We start from the raw sequence: 18,642 nt of genomic DNA, 5'->3' as shown, positions 1-18,642 counted from the left end.
TGAGGTCGGGGGCCTCCCACCCCCTCCGCCCCCCGTGCCCCTATTTGTTGCTGAGTTGTACTTTCCAAGCGCTCAGTACAGTGCTCTGCACCCAGCGAGCGCTCAGTAAATACCATTGATTGACGGGGTGGTGGGCGAATCGGTCCAACTTTGAGGTCGGGAGCATCCCACCCCTTTTCCCCACCGTGCCCCTATTTGTTGCTGAGTTGTACTCTCCAAGCGCTCAGTACAGTGCCCTGCACCCAGCGAGCGCTCAGTTAATACCATTGATGCTGAATTGTACTTTCCAAGCGCTTAGTACAGTGTTCTGCACCCAGCGAGCGCTCAGTAAATACCATTGATGCTGAATTGTACTTTCCAAGCGCTCAGTACAGTGCTCGGCGCCCGGCGAGCGCTCAGTAAGTACCATTGACTGACGCGGGGTGGTGGGCGAATCGGTCCAACTTTGAGGTCGGGGGCGTCCCACCCTCTCTGCCCCCCGGTGCCCCTATTTGTTGCTGAATTGTACTCTCCAAGCGCTCAGTACAGTGCCCTGCACCCAGCGAGCGCTCAGTAAATACCATTGATGCTGAATTGTACTTTCCAAGCGCTTAGTACAGTGCTCTGCACCCAGCGAGCGCTCAGTAAATACCATTGATGCTGAATTGTACTTTCCAAGCGTTCAGTACAGTGCTCTGTGACCAGCGAGCGCTCAGTAAATACCATTGACTGACGGGGTGGTGGGCGAATCGGTCCAACTTTGAGGTCGGGAGCGTCCCACCCCTTTTCCCCTCCGTGCCCCTATGTGTTGCTCAATTGTACTTTCCAAGCGCTCAGTATAGTGCTCTGCACCTCAGCGAGCGATCAGTAAATACCATTGATGCTGAATTGTACTTTCCAAGCGCTCAGTACAGTGCTCTGCACCCAGCGAGCACTCAGTAAATACCATTGATGCTGAATTGTACTTTCCAAGCGCTCAGTACAGTGCTTGCACCCAGCGAGCACTCAGTAAATACCATTGATGCTGAATTGTGCTTTCCAAGCGCTCAGTACAGTGCTCTGCACCTCAGCGAGCGCTCAGTAAATACCATTGATGCTGAATTGTACTTTCCAAGCGCTCAGTCCAGTGCTCTGCCCCCAGCGAGCGCTCAGTAAATACCATTGACGGGGTGGTGGGCGAATCGGTCCAACTTTGAGGTCGGGGGCGTCCCACCCCTTTTTGTTGCTGAATTGTACTTTCCAGGCGCTTAGTACAGTGTTCTGCACCCAGCGAGCGCTCAGTAAATACCATTGATGCTGAATTATACTTTCCAAGCGCTCAGTACAGTGCGCGGCCCCCAGCGAGCGCTCAATAAATACCATTGACTGACGGGGTGGTGGGCGAATCGGTCCAACTTTGAGGTCGGGGGCCTCCCACCCCCTCCGCCCCCCGTGCCCCCTATTTGTTGCTGAATTGTACTTTCCAAGCGCTCAGTACAGTGCTCTGCACCCAGCGAGCGCTCAGTAAGTACCATTGGTGGGCGAATCGGTCCAACTTTGAGGTCGGGGGCGTCCCGTGCCCCCGTGCCAGGCCACCGCGGGGAGAGGCGGAGGGACCATCCGTGCCAGCCTCGTCTGGACGAAGCAGCGGCAACAGAGGTCGTGGGTTCTAATCCCGCCTTGTCCGCCGTGTGACCTTGGGCAAGTCACTTCTCTGGGCCTCAGTGACCTCACCTGGAAAGATGGGGATGAAGACTGGGAGCCCCACGTGGGACAACCTGATCCCCTTGGATCCTCCCCGGCGCTTAGAACAGTGCTTGGCACGTAGTAAGCGCTTAACACATGCCATCATTATTAGTATTGTTATTAACAAACAATCATTATTATTATTATTTTAAGTGCTAGGGTAGATACAAGGTAATCAGGGTTTCCCACAGCGCTTAGAACAGTGCTTGCCACGTAGTAAGCACTTACCAAATGCCGTTATTATTATTGCTATTAACAAACGATAATTATTATTATTGTTATTTTAAGCGGTAAGGTAGATACAAGGTAACCAGGGGGTCCCCCAGCGCTTAGGACAGTGCTTGGCACGTCGTAAGCGCTTAACCCATGCCATCATTATTATTATTGTTATTAACAAATGAACATTATTATTATTGTTATTTTAAGAGCTAGGGTAGATACAAGGTAATCAGGGGGTCCCCCAGCGCTTAGAACAGTGCTTGGCATGTAGTAAGCGCTTAACACATGCCATCATTATTAGTATTGTTATTAACAAACGATCATTATTATTATTGTTATTTTAAGCAGTAAGGTAGATACAAGGTAACCAGGGTGTCCCCCAGCGCTTAGAACAGTGCTTGGCACGTAGTAAGCGCTTACCAAATGCCATCATTATTACTACTGTTATTAAGAAACGATCATTATTATTATTGTTATTTTAAGCGGTAAGGTAGGTACAAGGTAATCAGGGGGTCCCCCAGCGCTTAGAACAGTGCTTGGCACGTCGTAAGTGCTTAACACATGCCATCATTATTAGTATTCTTATTAACAAACGATCATCATTATTATTATTGTTATTTTAAGCGGTAAGGTAGATACAAGGTAACCAGGGGGACACCCTGCGCTTAGAACAGTGCTTGGCACTTAGTAAGCGCTTAACCCATGCCATCATTATAAGTATTGTTATTAACAAATGAACATTATTATTATTGTTATTTTAAGCGCTAGGGTAGATACAAGGTAATCAGGGGGTCCCCCAGCGCTTAGAACAGTGCTTGGCACGTCGTAAGCGCTTAACCCATGCCATCATTATTAGTATTCTTATTAACAAACGATCATCATTATTATTATTGTTATTTTAAGCAGTAAGGTAGATACAAGGTAATCAGGGGGTCCCCCAGTGCTTAGAACAGTGCTTGGCACATCGTAAGCGCTTAACCCATGCCATCATTATTAGTATTCTTATTAACAAACGATCATCATTATTATTATTGTTATTTTAAGCGGTAAGGTAGATACAAGGTAATCAGGGGGTCCCCCAGCGCTTAGAACAGTACTTGGCACGTCGTAAGTGCTTAACACATGCCATCATTATTATTATTGTTATTAACAAACGATCATTATTATTATTGTTATTTTAAGAGCTAGGGTAGATACAAGGTAATCAGGGGGTCCCCCAGCGCTTAGAACAGTGCTTGGCACGTCGTAAGCGCTTAACACATGCCATCATTATTACTAGTGTTATTAACAAACGATCATTATTATTATTATTTTCAGCGCTAGGGTAGATACAAGGTAACCAGGGGGTCCCCCAGCTTGGCACGTAGTAAGCGCTTACCAAATGACATCATTATTACTATTGTTATTAACAAACAATAATTAATATTATTATTTTAAGCGCTAGGGTAGATACAAGGTAACCAGGGGGTCCCCCAGCGCTTAGAACAGTACTTGGCACGTAGTAAGCGCTTAACACATGCCATCATTATAAGTATTGTTATTAACAAACTGTCATTATTATTATTGTTATTTTAAGCGCTAGGGTAGATACAAGGTAATCAGGGGGTCCCCCAGCGCTTAGAACAGTGCTTGGCATGTCGTAAGCGCTTAACACATGCCATCATTATTACTAGTGTTATTAACAAACGATCATTATTATTATTATTTTCAGCGCTAGGGTAGATACAAGGTAACCAGGGGGTCCCCCAGCGCTTAGAACAGTGCTTGGCACGTCGTAAGCACTTAACACGTGCCATAATTATTATTATTGTTATTAACAAACGATCATCATTATTATTATTGTTATTTTAAGTGGTAAGGTAGATACAAGGTAACCAGCGGGTCCCCCAGCGCTTAGAACAGTGCTTGGCACGTTGTAAGCGCTTAACACATGCCATCATTATTAGTATTGTTAATAATAATAATAATAATGGCATTTATTAAGTGCTTACTACATGCAAAGCACTGTTCTAAGCGCTGGGGAGATTACAAGGTGAACAGGTTGTCCCACGTGGGGCTCACAGTCTTAATCCCCATTTTACAGATGAGGTAACTGAGGCCCAGAGAAGTGAAGTGACTTGCCCAAAGTCACACAGCTGACAAGTGGCAGAGCCGGGATTTGAACCCATGGCCTCTGACTCCAAAGCCCCGGGCTCTTCCCACTGAGCCACGCTGCTTCTCTATTGTTATTAACAAACAATAATTAATATTATTATTTTAAGCGCTAGGGTAGATACGAGGTAACCAGGGGGTCCCCCAGCGCTTAGAACAGTGCTTGGCACATCGTAAGCACTTAACACATGCCATCGTTATTATTATTGTTATTAACAAACGATCATTAGCGCTAGGGTAGCTACAAGGTAACCAGGGGGTCCCCCAGCGCTTAGAACAGTGCTTGGCACATCATAAGCGCTTAACGCATGCCGTCATTATCGGTATCATTGTTATTAACAAACGATAATTATTATTATTTTAAGCGCTGGGGTGGATCCAAGGCAATCAGCACTTGGCACGTCGTAAGCGCTTAGCAAACACCATCATTCTTATTCATATTATGATTATTATTTTCTAGACTGTGAGCCCACTGTTGGGTAGGGACCATCTCTCTATGTTGCCAACTTGGACTTCCCAAGCGCATAGTCCAGTGCTCTGCACACAGTAAGCGCTCAATAAATACGATTGATTGATTATTGGTACACTTTCCCGAGTGAGCGTCGCCCCTTTGTCCCTCGGGACGGACCCGGGAGGTGACATGAAGGAGGGCTGGGCCGTGCCGATGGGATGGGGTGGGATGGGATGGGATGGGATGGGGTGGGATGGGATGGGATGGGATGGGGTGGGATGGGATGGGATGGGACGGGATGGAATGGGATGGGATGGGATGGGATGGGATGGTGCCCCTGGGATGGGATGGGGTGGGATGGGATGGGATGGGACGGGATGGAATGGGATGGGATGGGATGGGATGGGATGGGACGGGGGCTCCGCTTTCCCTTGGCAGGCGGCGGAGGCCGAGGATCCGGACCGAGGGCAGCCATGCAACGCCTGCGGGGAGCAGTGCCCCGGATTCCTGCTGCACGGCTGGAGGTGACCCCCCCTTTTCCCCCCCTGCCCAGCCTCCCCTCCTCGTCACCCCCTTCTTTCTCCTTGCCCACCACCAGCCGTCGGGGGCGAGGGAGCACCTCTAGACTGTGAGCCCGCTGTTGGGTAGGGCCCGTCCCTATATGTTGCCAACTTGGACTTCCCAAGCGCTTAGTCCAGTGCTCTGCACACAGTAATCACTCAATAGATACGATTGAATGAATGAATGAATATTATAATGGCATTTATATGTGTATATATGTATCTATACACATGTATATGTGTGTGCACGTATGTGTATATGCATACATGTATATGTATACATATACATGTGTATATGTGCGTGCATATATGTGTGCATGTATACGTGAGCATACATATACATGCATGTGTGCATATATGTGCATGTGTATATGCTTGTATATGTATGCATATGCATGCATGCATGTGTGTGTGCATATATGCATGCATGTATATGTACGTGTGTGTAGGCATGTACATGCATGCATGTGTATATATGTGCACATGTGTGTATGTGTGCATGTACATGCATGCCTATACATGCATGCATGTGTGTATGTATGCATGTATATATGTGCATGTATATGCATATGTGTGAGTGTATATATGTGTCTGTGTGCATATATACATAAATGTATGCATATGCATGTGTGTATGTGTATGTATGTGCATGTATGTATGTGTATGTATGCATGTGCATGTGCATGTATATGTTTGCATGCACATGTATGCATGTATGTGTATACATATATGAAGCAGCATGGCTCAGTGGAAAGAGCCCAGGCTTTGGAGTCAGAGGTCATGCATTCAAAACCCCAGCCCCACCAATTGTCAGCTGTGTGACTTTGGGCAAGTCACTTCACTTCTCTGGGCCTCAGTTCCCTCATCTGTCAAATGGGGATTAAGACTGTGAGCCCCCCATGGGACAACCTGATCCTCTTGTATCCTCCCCAGCACTTAGAACAGTGATTTGCACATAGTAAGTGCTTAATAAATGCCATTATTATTATTATTATGTATATGTATATGTATACATATGTATATATACGCATATATACCTATACATATATATGTATTATGTATATGTATATATGTTTGTACATATTTATTACTCTATTTTACTTGTACATATTTATTCTATTTATTTTATTTTGTTAATATGTTTTGTTTTGTTATCTGTCTCCCCCTTCTAGACTGTGAGCCCGCTGTTGGGTAGGGACCGTCTCTAGATGTTGCCAACTTGGACTTCCCAAGTGCTTAGTCCAGTGCTCTGCACAAAGTAAGCGCTCAATAAATACGCTTGAATGAATGAATGAATGAACCGATTGAAATACGATTGAATGAATAAATACGATTGAATGAATGAATGAATGAATTTGTTGCCGATTTGGCCTTCCCAAGAGCTTAGTACAGAGTAAGCGGTCAGTAAATACGATTAAATGAATGAATGCTCCTTCAGCAATGGTGGGGGGGGGGGGGGGGGGTGCCACTTTCTTGGAGACCTGCCACGAACTGGTTAAAAAACTTTGCTCTACTTGCTTTTCTTTTTCTTCCTATCTAAGGCAAGTAACACTTCTTTATCCGGGCTCCGCCTGGGGAAAGAGAAGGAGGTGACTATACTCTCCCCCGTCTCCGCTTTTCCTAGCTCTGGTGATGATGATGATGATGGCATTTGTTAAGCGCTTACTATGTGCCAAGCACTGTTCTAAGCGCTGGGGAGAATACAAGGTGAGCAGACTGTCCTACGTGGGGCTCGCGGTCTTCATCCCCGTTTTACAGATGAGATAACCAAGGCCCAGAGAAGTGAAGCAACTTGCCCAAAATCACACGGCTGATAATTGGCAGAGCCGGGATTTGAACCCATGACCTCTGCCTCTCAAGCCCGTGCGCTTTCCTTTGAGCCATGCTTTGAGCTTTCCTTTGAGCCTTGTGGAGAAGCAGTGTGGCTCAGTGGAAAGAGCCCGGACTTTGGAGTCAGAGGTCAAGGGTTCAAATCCCGGCTCCGCCAATTGTCAGTTGTGTGGCTTTGGGTAAGTCACTTCACTTCTCCGTGCCTCAGTTCCTTCATCTGTAAAATGGGGATTAAGACTACGAGCCCCCCCCCCCGTGGGACAACCTGATCACCTTGTAACCTCCCCAGCGCTTAGAACAGTGCTTTGCACATAGTAAAAACTTAATAAATGCCATCATTATTATTATTCTTATTATGCTGGTGGACAATACAACCTCTGGCCACTGCCCCCAGACAGACTCAGCTGCTCACTGGCTGAGCCCACTGTTGGGTAGGGACTGTCTCTATATGTTGCCAGCTTGTCCTTCCCAAGCGCTTAGTACAGTGCTCTGCACACAGTAAGCGCTCAATAAATACGATTGATTGATTATTATTATTATTATGATGATTAATACATCATCTCCTATTTAGGTTATGCAACAGGTACTGTGTCTGACCCATCGTCTTGTATCGATTCCAGCGCTTGACCCGTAGTGAACCCGGAACAAATTCATTCATTCATTCAATCATACTTACTGAGCTCTTACTGTGTGCAGAGCTCTGTACTAAGCGCTTGGGAAGTCCAAGTTGGTAACATATAGAGACGGTCCCTTACCCAGCAGCGGGCTCACAGTCTAGAAGATACCATCCGCATTTGTCTTGCTTTTAGGGTCAGGGCCGAGGCCAAGCTTACATACTCTTCCTGGGTCCCTACCTCTCTGCTCCCATCTCTATTTCCTGCTGGTGCCACCCCAGCCTGGTTGACCCTGAGGGCATAAGCTTTGAGTTCTCGCCTGTCTTCCCCCTCCCCTCTCCCCCTAAAACAGCAGTAGGACCCCCCTCTTCCCCACGCCCCAGAAGGGCCCCCCAATTACCTGCCCCTGGGCCCTCTGTCAGCCAACCTGGCCTGCAGCGAGTCAATCCAGCCTCCCCCGGGAGCCCCGGCCTCCTCCTCTGTGTCGGACTTTGGGGACCGAGTCCTGACCTGTCTGGCCACCCCGTCCCCAGGAAGATCTGCCAGCACTGCAAGTGTCCCCGGGGAGACCACGCGGTGAGCGGCCTGCCCGTGGACCTGGAGCGCATGATGTGCCGGCTCATCTCGGACTTCCAGCGCCACTCCATCTCCGACGACGACTCGGGCTGTGCCTCGGAGGAGTACGCCTGGGTGCCCCCGGGCCTCAAGCCGGAGCAGGTACCGGGCCCGGGGTCCTGGACTGGCCACCCCCACTTTTAGGGGGGTGCGGGGAGAGCAGGCCCTAAGCATCCCTTTCAGGTGGGAGACTCAAGGCAATCCAGCTGGGGCCACAGCGCCCTGGCCATCGGCACCTCGTATCATACTGTTCCGCCCTTCTAATTGGCCACCTCTCCCAAATAGTGATGATGATGGTATTCGTTAAGCGCTTACTATGTGCCAAGCACTGTTCTAAGCACTGGGGAAGATACAAGGTAATTAGGTTGCCCCACGTGGGGCTCCCAGTCTTCATCCCCATTTTCCAGGTGAGGCCTAGAAAAGCCAAGTGACTTCCCCAAGGTCGCACAGCAGACAAGTGGCAGAGCCGGGATTAGAACCCATGACCTCTGACTCCCAAGCCCAGGCTCTTTCCACTGAGCCACGCTGCTTCTCAGCAGCTTTGAGAAGTAGGGGGACATTGACAGAGGAGTCATTAGGGCCTGGGTAGAAAGAGTCCGGTCCTAGGAGTTAGAGAATCTCTATTCTAATCCCAGCTCTGCCCCTGGTCTGCTCTGTGACTCTGGGCAAGTTGTTTAACTTCTCTGTGCCTCAGATAGCTCGCCTGCAAAATGGGGATTAAAGCTGTGAGCTCCATGTGGGACAAGGACTGCGTCCAACCTGATTATTTTGTATCTACCCCAATGCCAAGTACATGCCTGCCACCTACTAAACACTTGTAACAAATATCATAAAACACTAAACAAATATCATTAAAAAAAAGCACGTGGACCTGGGAATCTGAGGCCCTGAGTTCTAACCCTGGCTCTGCCACCTGTCTGCTGTGTGACTGGGCAAATCACTTAACTTCTCTGTGCCTGTTTCCTCAGCTATAAAATGGGGATAAAATCCTCCTCCCTCTGACTTAAACTGTGAGCCTCACGTGGGACAGGGAACTGTGTCCAACCTGATTGTCATTCATTCAGTCATATTTATTGAGCGCTTACTGTGTGCAGAGTAAAAATAATGATGGTATTTGTTAAGCGCTTACTATGTGCAAAGCATTCATTCATTCATTCAATCATATTTATTGAGCGCTTACTGTGTGCAGAGCACTGTACTAAGCACTTGGGAAGTACAAGTTGGCAACATATAGAGACGGTCCCTACCCTGTTCTAAGCACTGGGGAGGGATACAAGGTGATCAGATTGTCCCGCATGGGGCTCACAGTCTTCATCCCCATTTTACAGATGAGGTCACTGAGGCCCAGAGAAGTGAAGTGACTTGCCCAAAGTCGCACAGCCTGTACTGTACTAAGCGCTTGTCATGTATCTACCCCAGTGCTTAGAAGAGTGCTTGACCCAAAGTGAGCACCTAACAAACACCATAAAAAAAGGTGTGGAGGGTGCATTCCAGAGAATAATTAAAGGTAGGGAAGAAAATCATCCAGCGATGCAGGGAGTCACCGTGACAGAGCCAGAGACCAAACCGCAGGTCTTGCAAACAGTCAGACTGGAACCACAACAGTAATTGTCGTAGTAACAGTATAGAGTTAGTGTTCGCTGTGTGCAGATCACTATACTAAGAACTAAGACAAAATACCTGGATGAGGAAATAGACATGGTCCCCAAATGGCTCACAATCTAAGAAAGTGGGGAGAAGGGCGGGGTGACAAATAAGGAAAGATGAAACAGTAAAACAAGCCCAACGTGAAAGAATGAGAAATACAGTCAGAGCAGCAGGGTTCTGTGGCTAGAGGAGTGGAATTTCTGGCTCCTCTCGGCACGGTCCAACGCTCACAACCACAGCTGGAAAGGAGAGGCAGAGAAGGACAGATGTGGAGAGCAGGAGGAAAAGGGTTGGCCTGCACCTGGCTCCGGTTCCGGCTCCAGTCCTGCGTCCTTGGAGCGCTCCGGCCTCCCGGGGAACAGGACTGGGGTCTAACAGGTCAAGGGTCTCCACTGCAAGAACAAACCTGGGCTGGAGGCTGGGAATCCAGGCCCTTGCTGCTGTGATTGTTGCTCCTGCTATGAAGCAGGACCAAACTTGGGGTCCAGGCTAGCCTCTGGGGAGGGAAGGGGCACATCTGTCATAGAAGAGGTGCCGAGTTTGGGTCCCTTGCTGGGTTGGCAAACCCAGGATATGGGCTGAGGAGGGAGGGAAGGGAACCTCAGTTTGGAACCACAACTGCTGTGAGGGTCTCTCCGAGAGTTGGCGGGGGGCATCCAGGGTGGGCTACCGTCTCTGTCCATTTCCAGAGAAGGAAAGGGTGGCATCCGACGGGCTGACATGCCAGCAACAAGGAGCAGAACTGATGTGCCCAAATGAACTGTTGGGGATACCTCCGTGGTCACACCCTGGGGAGTGACCCGGGCTGTTGGTGAGCTCCAGCGGGCTCTCGCCTCCCCTGCCTTACGATTGGTTTGCCCCATCACAGGTGTACCAGTTCTTCAGCTGCCTCCCCGAGGACAAGGTGCCCTACGTGAACAGCCCCGGGGAGAAATACCGCATCAAACAGCTGCTGCATCAGCTGCCCCCACATGACAGTGAGGTGAGGATGCCTGCTCCCCGATCTCGGGTATTTGTGTCAGCCACTGGAGGCTCGGTTTCCCCCACGGCAGGGCCCAGGAGCCCCCAGGCTCGAGGAAGTCAGCCGTCCGCTGATGGACGGATTTCCGTTTCCAACTTCTTTCAAGGCTCTAGAAGGAGGGCCAAAGATCCCAACCCCGGGGGAAATAAGAGGGGCGAGAAATCGGAATCCTTCTAGACTGGGAGCCCGTTGTTGGGTAGGGACCGTCTCTCTATGTTGCCGACTTGTACTTCCCAAGCGCTTAGTACAGTGCTCTGCCCACAGTAAGCGCTCAATAAATACGATCGAATGTATGAATGAATGCAGCCCGGGGTTCCCACGGGGCCTTGACTGGGGCTCACATCCGGGCCGAGTTTCTGTCTCCCCCTTTTAGACTGTGAGCCCACTGTTGGGTAGGGACTGTCTCTATATGTTGCCAACTTGTACTTCCCAAGCGCTTAGTCCAGTGCTCTGCACACAGTAAGCGCTCAATAAATACGATTGATTGATTGATTGATTTGTTCCTCACCCCCCAGCCCCCGAGGAGTCCAAAGGGAGGGAAAAAAAAAAACAGCCATTTTGAAACGGTTCAAACCGGTCCAGGCACTAACGCTTTTCCCGCTCCCGCCTTACTTTCACCGCCGTTCCCGCAACCCCACTCCCCGCATTTCCAGGCCCAGTACTGCAACTCTTTGGAGGAGGAGGAGAAGCGGGAACTGCGGCTCTTCAGCCAGCAGAGGAAGAGAGAAAATCTGGGCCGAGGCACAGTCCGACTCTTCCCCGTCACCATCACTGGGGCCATCTGTGAGCAGGTGAGGCGCGCAGGAAAGAGACCATTCGGGAATGGAGGGGCGGGAGATGGGGGTGGTCTTATGGATGGGCAAAGCGGGCGAGTGCCAGAGGGACGATCTGAAGAGCTCTTCTTGGAGTGGAGGATCAATCAATCGTATTTATTGAGCGCTTACTGTGTGCAGAGCGCTGTACTAAGCGCTTGGGAAGTACAAGTTGGCAACGTATAGAGATGGTCCCTACCCAACAGTGGGCGACGCTGGAAGGACGGGAGGGATGCTGGCAGGCGCAGTCTGAGGAGGGGGGCCGGTAGGAAATGGAGCCACTGCATCCTAAACATTAGGGTAAGAGAAGCAGCGTGGCTCAGTGGAAAGAGCCCGGGCTTTGGAGTCAGAGGTCATGGGTTCAAATCCCGGCTAAGCCACTTGTCAGCTGTGTGACTTTGGGCAAGTCACTTCACTTCTCTGGGCCTCAGTTACCTCATCTGTAAAATGAGGGTGTAGACTGTGAGCCCCACGTGGGACAACCTGATCACCTTGTAACCTCCCCAGTGCTTAGAACAGTGCTTGGCACATAGTAAGCGCTTAATCAATCAATCAATCAATCATATTTATTGAGCACTTACTGTGTGCAGAGCACTGTACTAAGCGCTTGGGAAGTGCAAGTTGGCAACATATAGAGACAGTCCCTACCCAACATTATTATTATTATAGGGTGCACGTCGATAACTTCTTAGGTTTTCTCTGAGCATTCTAGCTCGCCAAATGGAGACTGAGTACCGGAGCTGGATGGTCCCCTTCCCTGTGTCAATCAATGGTGTTTTTTTGAGCACTTACCTTGAGCGGAGCACTGTACTAAGCGTTTCGTGCCGAAGTGGCCTGGGCAAATTCAAATCGTACGCCCGTGATTTGCCCACTAATGCCTACCGTTTGTGGCAGCACACATAGGAGTGCGTGTGCGGCAGGTTGGGGACCCCCGGGGAGAGAGTCCAGTGAGCGTCAAGTTGGTCGACCGCTTTCACGGGACTCAGTAACAGCCTCATGTGCCCCTTTCCCATCCCCTCAATCTTGGCCATGGAGTGACAATAGCATCTCTAAGCAAATCGGTTTTATTTCCTCGGGAGGAGTTTCACAAGTCCCCTCCAGACCCATCCTCGTCCTTGCTGAGCTGCCCTCATATGCCAGCAGGGTACGTGGCATATAAGAGGCCTATTTGGACAGTGCTTTGCACGTAGTAAGCGCGTAATAAATACCCTCATCATCATTATTATTATTATTTGGCTGGATCCATTAGTCTCCCCCCCACGTCTCAAGAATAGCCAGCTGTTGGTGAGGGGAGAGAAGCAGCGTGGCTCAGTGGAAAGAGCCCGGGCTTTGGAAGCGGAGGTCATGGGTTCAAATCCCAGCTCCGCCACTTGTCAGCTGAGTGACTTTGGGCAAGTCACTTCACTTCTCTGGGCCTCAGTTCCCTCATCTGGGAAATGGGGATTAAGACTGTGAGCCCACCGTGGGACAACCTGATCACCTTGGAACCTCCCCAGCGCTTAGAACAGTGCTTTGCACATAGTAAGCGCTTAATAAATGCCATTATTATTATCATTAATCATATTTATTGAGCGTTTACTGTGTGCAAAGCACAGTCCTAAGTGCTGGGGAGAATATAATATAACATCAAACACATTCCCAGCCCACAACAAGCTCCCAGTCCAGAGGACTGTGGTCCAGTAGACCATTACACCTGTCCACATGTTTTGTTTTGTTGTCTGTCTCCTCCTTCTAGACTGTGAGCCCACAATTGGGTAGGGACCGTCTCTATATGTTGCCAACTTGTACTTCCCAAGCGCTTAGCACAGTGCTGTGCACACAGTAAGTGCTCAATAAATACAATTGAATGAATGAATGAATGAATAAATATGATTGAATGAATTACACCTGTCCACATATTTTGTTTTGTTGCCTGTCTACCCCTTCTAGACTGTGAGCGCATTGTTGGGTAGGGACCTTCTCTAGATGTTGCCTACTTGTAGTTCCCAAGCGCTTAGTACAGTGCTCTGCACACAGTGAGCGCTCAATAAATACGATTGAATGAATGAATGAATGAATTAGCAGGTCACCCATGGCCCTAAAAGCCGAACTGACCGGAAGCTGCATCCCAACTTGTATTTCCCAAGCCCAACTTGTACTTGAGAAGCAGCGTGGCTCGATGGAAAGGGCCCGGGCTTTGGAGTCAGAGGTCATGGGTTCAAATCCCGGCTCCACCAGTTGTCGGCTGTGTGACTTTGGGCAAGTCACTTAACTTCTCTGTGCCTCACTTCCCTCATCTGTAAAATGGGGATTAAGACTGTGAGCCCCCAGTGGGACAACCTGATCACCTTGTATCCCCCCAGTGCTTAGAACAGTGCTGTGCACATAGTAAGCGCTTAACAAATACCATTATTATTATTACTTCCCAAGTGCTTAGTGCAGTGCTCTGCACACAGTAAGCGCTCAGTACAGTGCTCTGCACACAGTAAGTGCTCAATAAATACGATTGAATGAATGAATGAATCTCTACCATTCCAGTGCACTGCTAGGGGCCAGCCCTGCTCCTTTTCACCTCCCTGCCCGGAGCGGAGAGGCTGGGAGTTTGGGCATCTGGATTTCCACCTGGCCCCGGACCCTTCCCCGCCACCTCTTCTCCCAGAGGGGAGGGAGCGCCGTCCGGTTCCGTTCTGAGCCTTCCCTTCTCCCCTCAGTGCGGGAAGCAGATCCGAGGCGGGGACATCGCCGTGTTCGCCAGCCGGGCAGGGCACGGGGCTTGCTGGCATCCCCAGTGCTTCGTGTGCAGCAGCTGCCAGGAGCTGCTCGTGGACCTCATCTACTTCTACCAGGGGGGCAAGATCTACTGCGGCCGCCACCACGCCGAGCGCCTCAAGCCGCGCTGCCAGGCCTGCGACGAGGTGAGGCCCGGGCGGTGGTGGGAGAAGGCCGGCCGGGGCGGGCGGTGGGCAGCGAGGGGCGGCGGGAGGAGGCCGGGACCCACCGGTGCCGCCCCGTAGATCATCTTCGCGGCCGAGTGCACGGAGGCCGAGGGCCGCCACTGGCACATGCGTCACTTCTGCTGCTTCGAGTGCGAAGAGGCGCTGGGCGGGCAGCGCTACATCATGCGGGAGAGCCGCCCGCACTGCTGCGCCTGCTACGAGGCGCGGCACGCGGAGTACTGCGACAGCTGCGGGGAACACATAGGTAAGACACCCACCCGGACCCCGCCGCCACCCCCCCACAGACCGTCCCGTTCCTCCCCCGTGGGCCGCCCGGCGCCCCCCTCACGACGCTTGCCCTCGTCTCGGCTTCGCCCCATTTCGTCCCGCCCCGGGAGCCGTCGCCAGGAGCCATATCTATTCTATTTCTTTTATTTTGTTAGTACGCTTGGTTTTGTTCTCTGTCTCCCCCTTTTAGACTGTGAGCCCACTGTTGGGTAGGGACTGTCTATGTTGCCAACTCGGACTTCCCAAGCGCTTAGCACAGTGCGCTGCAATCAGTCAATCAATCAGTCGTATTTATTGAGCGCTTACTGTGTGCAGAGCACTGGACTAAGCGCTTGGGAAGTACAAGTTGGCAACATATAGAGACAGTCCCTACCCAACAGTGGGCTCACAGTCTAAAAGGGGGAGACAGAGAACAAAACCATACTAACAAAATAAAATAAATAGAATAGATATGTACAAGTAAAATAAATAAGTAGAGTAACAAATATGCACAAACATCTGCACACAGTAAGTGCTCAATAAATACGATTGATTGATTGATTGATTGATAGGCCGGCCAGGTGCCAGTGAAGGGGTGGAGAGAAGGGGTGTCTCTTGGGGCCAGCAGGCTGAATGCCCGCCAGGCTGATTGGGCAGAGGACCTGAGTTCATTCATTCATTCATTCATTCATTCATTCATTCAATCGTATTTATTGAGCGCTTACTGTGTGCAGAGCACTGTACTAAGCACCTGGGAAGCCCAAGCTGGCAACATATAGAGACGGTCCCTACCCAACAGCGGGCTCGGAGTTCTGACTCTGCCACTTGTCTGCTGAGTGACCTTGAGCAAGTCCCTTCACTTCTCTGTGCCTCAGTGACCTCATAATAATAATAATAATGTTGGCAGATGTTAAGCGCTTACTATGTGCCAAGCACTGTTCTAAGCGCCGGGATAGATACAAGGTGATCAGGTTGTCCCACTTGGGGCTCACGGTCTTGATCCCCATTTTACGGATGCGGTAACCGAGGCCTAGAGAGTGATGATAATGGCATTTGTTAAGCGCTTACTATGTGCCAAGCACTATTCTAAGCGCTGGGGTAGATACAAGGTGATCAGGTTGTCCCACGGGGGGCTCACAGTCTTCATCCCCGTTTTATAGATGAGGTAACCGAGGCCCAGAGAATGACGATAATGGTATTTAAGTGCTTACTATGTGCCAAGCACTGTTCTAAGCACTGGGGTAGATACAAGATCATCAGGTTGTCCCACGAGGGCCTCACAGTCTTCATCCCCATTTTATAGATGAGGTAACCGAGGCCCAGAGAATGACGACAGTGGTATTTGTTAAGCGCTTACTATATGCCGAGCACTGTTCTAAGCGCTGGGGTAGATACAAGGTGATCAGGTTGTCCCACGGGGGGCTCACAGTCTTCATCCCCGTTTTATAGATGAGGTAACCGAGGCCCAGAGAATGACGATAATGGTATTTAAGTGCTTACTATGTGCCAAGCACTGTTCTAAGCACTGGGGTAGATACAAGATCATCAGGTTGTCCCACGAGGGGCTCACAGTCTTCATCCCCATTTTATAGATGAGGTAACCGAGGCCCAGAGAATGACGACAGTGGTATTTGTTAAGCGCTTACTATATGCCGAGCACTGTTCTAAGCGCTGGGGTAGATACAAGGTGATCAGGTTGTCCCACGGCGGGGGGCTCACAGTCTTCATCCCCGTTTTACAAACGAGGGAGCCGAGGCCCGGAGAAGCGACTTGCCCAAAGCCACCCAGCTGACAAGCGGCGAAGCGGGGATTAGAACCCACGACCTCTCTCTCCCAAGCCGTATTCCTTCATTCCATCGTATTGATTGAGCGCTGACGGTGTGCAGAGCACTGGACTGAGCGCTTGGGAAGGACCAGTCAGAGAGAGAGGGTCTGTTAAGGGGCTTTGTGGTTGTAGATGGGGGGATCGGGGGGCGACCCGGTTGTCCGCAGCGATCCGTGCCCCCTCAGGCATCGACCAGGGCCAGATGACGTACGAAGGCCAGCACTGGCACGCCTCTGCCCGCTGCTTCAGCTGCAGCCGCTGCGGCCGCCCGCTCCTGGGCCTGCCCTTCCTGCCCAAGCAGGGGCAGATCTTCTGCTCCCGCGCCTGCGGCCTAGGCCACGAGCCCGGAGCCTCCGACTCGGCCGACTCGGCCCTGCAAGGCCCCCGGGACCCCCAGCCGGACGCCCAACCGGACCCCCGGCCCCGGGCCCGCTCAGGGTCCCTGGGCGGGGCGGAGGGTGGCCCTGCTGGCCGGCCCTGCTGGGCCCAGCGTCGAGGGGCCCCCGGCCCCCCGTTCCAGCGCGGCGGACCCCACCGCCGCTCCCTGCCGGAGCTGGAGCTGAGGAGCGGAGAGGGGCCGGGCCCGACCCCCGACGCCCCCGGCCCTGGGCCCTTCGCCCGCCAGGCCGCCCCCCCGGGTCAGCTTCCGGGACCCGCTCGTGTCCCCCAGTGGGGCTGGGGCCGGGGTCCGCAGCCCCCCGGGGTCCCCCCCGAGGCCGCCCCGCAGCCCCCCGCCCCCCCGTCACCGTCGCCGCCACCGCCACCGCCACCGCCGCCGGTCCTGCCCGCACCGTGATTGGCATTCCTCTTCTTCGTCTTCGTCGTCGTCCTCCTCGGACTCGGGCGAGGAGGGCTACTTTTTGGGCGAGCCGATCCCGCTGCCCCCGTCCCTGCGCCCGGCGCCCGCCCAGGAGAAGGGGCAGGGGCAGGGGCAGGGGCAAGGCCGGGCCCGGGCCCGCCAGAAGAGCTGCACCATGGCCTGAGCCCCGCGAGGCCCCCACGCTTTTCATTAAACGGCTAATTTAACATTTCTAAAAAACGGGTGGCTCCTCTGTGCCCACGCCGCCCCCACCCCACGACCCTAATTGCTATTGACGATGATGATGATAATAATTTTGGTATTTGTTAAGCGCTTACTATGTGCCAAGGACTGTTCTAAGGGTCATCAGGTTGTCCCACGGGCGGCTCACAGTCTTCATCCCTGATGATGAGGTAACTGAGGCCCAGAGAATGACGATAATGGTATTTGTTAAGCGCTTACTATGTGCCGAGCACTGTTCTAAGCGCCGGGGGAGATACAAGGTCGTCAGGTTGTCCCACGTGGGGCTCACAGTCTTTAATCCCCATTTTCCAGATGAGGGAACTGAGGCCCAGGGAAGTGAGGTGACTTGCCCAAAGTCACACAGCTGATAAGTGGCAGAGCCGGGATTAGAACCCATGACCTCTGACTCCCAAACTCGCACTCTTTCCACTGAACCATGCTGCTTCTCTGGTGATCACCCCGGGGGTGGGCTCAGGCCTGGGAGGAGGATCTTGGGTTTAGGGCAGCCCTAATTATTATTATTGGAGAAGCAGCGTGGCTCAGTGGAAAGAGCACGGACTTTGGAGTCAGAGGTCATGGGTTCAATTCCTGGCTCTGCCAACTGTCAGCTGTGTGACTTCGGGCAAGTCACTTAACGTCTCTGCACTTCAGTTACCCCATCTGTAAAATGGGGATTAAAACCGTGAGCCCCCCGGGGACAACCTGATCACCCTGTAACCTCCCCAGCGCTTAGAACAGTGCTTTGCACATAGTAAGTGCTTAGCAAATACCATCATTATTATTACCCTGGGAGTGAGCTCAGGCCTGGGGTGGGGGGAGGGTCCTGGGTTTAGGGGCAGCCCTAATTGTTATTGATTATTATTATTATTATTATTAGCCCGGGGGTGAGCTCAGGTCTGCAGGGGGAGGGTCATGGGTTTAGTGCAGCCCTAATTGTTATTGATTATTATTATCACCCAGGGGTGAGTT

The 18,642-nt window shown here is 51.4% G+C and overlaps 1 protein-coding gene across 1 annotated transcript in view; it reads left to right on the top strand.

The window, feature by feature from the left end:
• Window positions 1–17,643, top strand: part of PRICKLE3 (prickle planar cell polarity protein 3) — an 18,945-nt gene extending 1,302 nt beyond the window's left edge. The window contains exons 2-9 of the mRNA XM_038747721.1: window positions 4,964–5,049; window positions 8,063–8,246; window positions 10,660–10,773; window positions 11,466–11,603; window positions 14,315–14,518; window positions 14,618–14,804; window positions 16,817–17,269; window positions 17,433–17,643. Coding sequence (XP_038603649.1) covers window positions 4,964–5,049; window positions 8,063–8,246; window positions 10,660–10,773; window positions 11,466–11,603; window positions 14,315–14,518; window positions 14,618–14,804; window positions 16,817–17,269; window positions 17,433–17,614 — 1,548 coding nt within the window. The 3' untranslated portion in view covers window positions 17,615–17,643. The remainder of the gene's footprint in view (window positions 1–4,963; window positions 5,050–8,062; window positions 8,247–10,659; window positions 10,774–11,465; window positions 11,604–14,314; window positions 14,519–14,617; window positions 14,805–16,816; window positions 17,270–17,432) is intronic.
• Window positions 17,644–18,642: the final 999 nt, after the last annotated feature.

This window comes from Tachyglossus aculeatus, chromosome 6 (genome assembly GCF_015852505.1).
Source record: "Tachyglossus aculeatus isolate mTacAcu1 chromosome 6, mTacAcu1.pri, whole genome shotgun sequence".
NCBI lineage: Eukaryota > Metazoa > Chordata > Mammalia > Monotremata > Tachyglossidae > Tachyglossus > Tachyglossus aculeatus.
The sequence above is the reverse complement of the archived record's forward strand: the minus strand, read 5'-3'. Positions and strand labels throughout refer to the sequence as shown.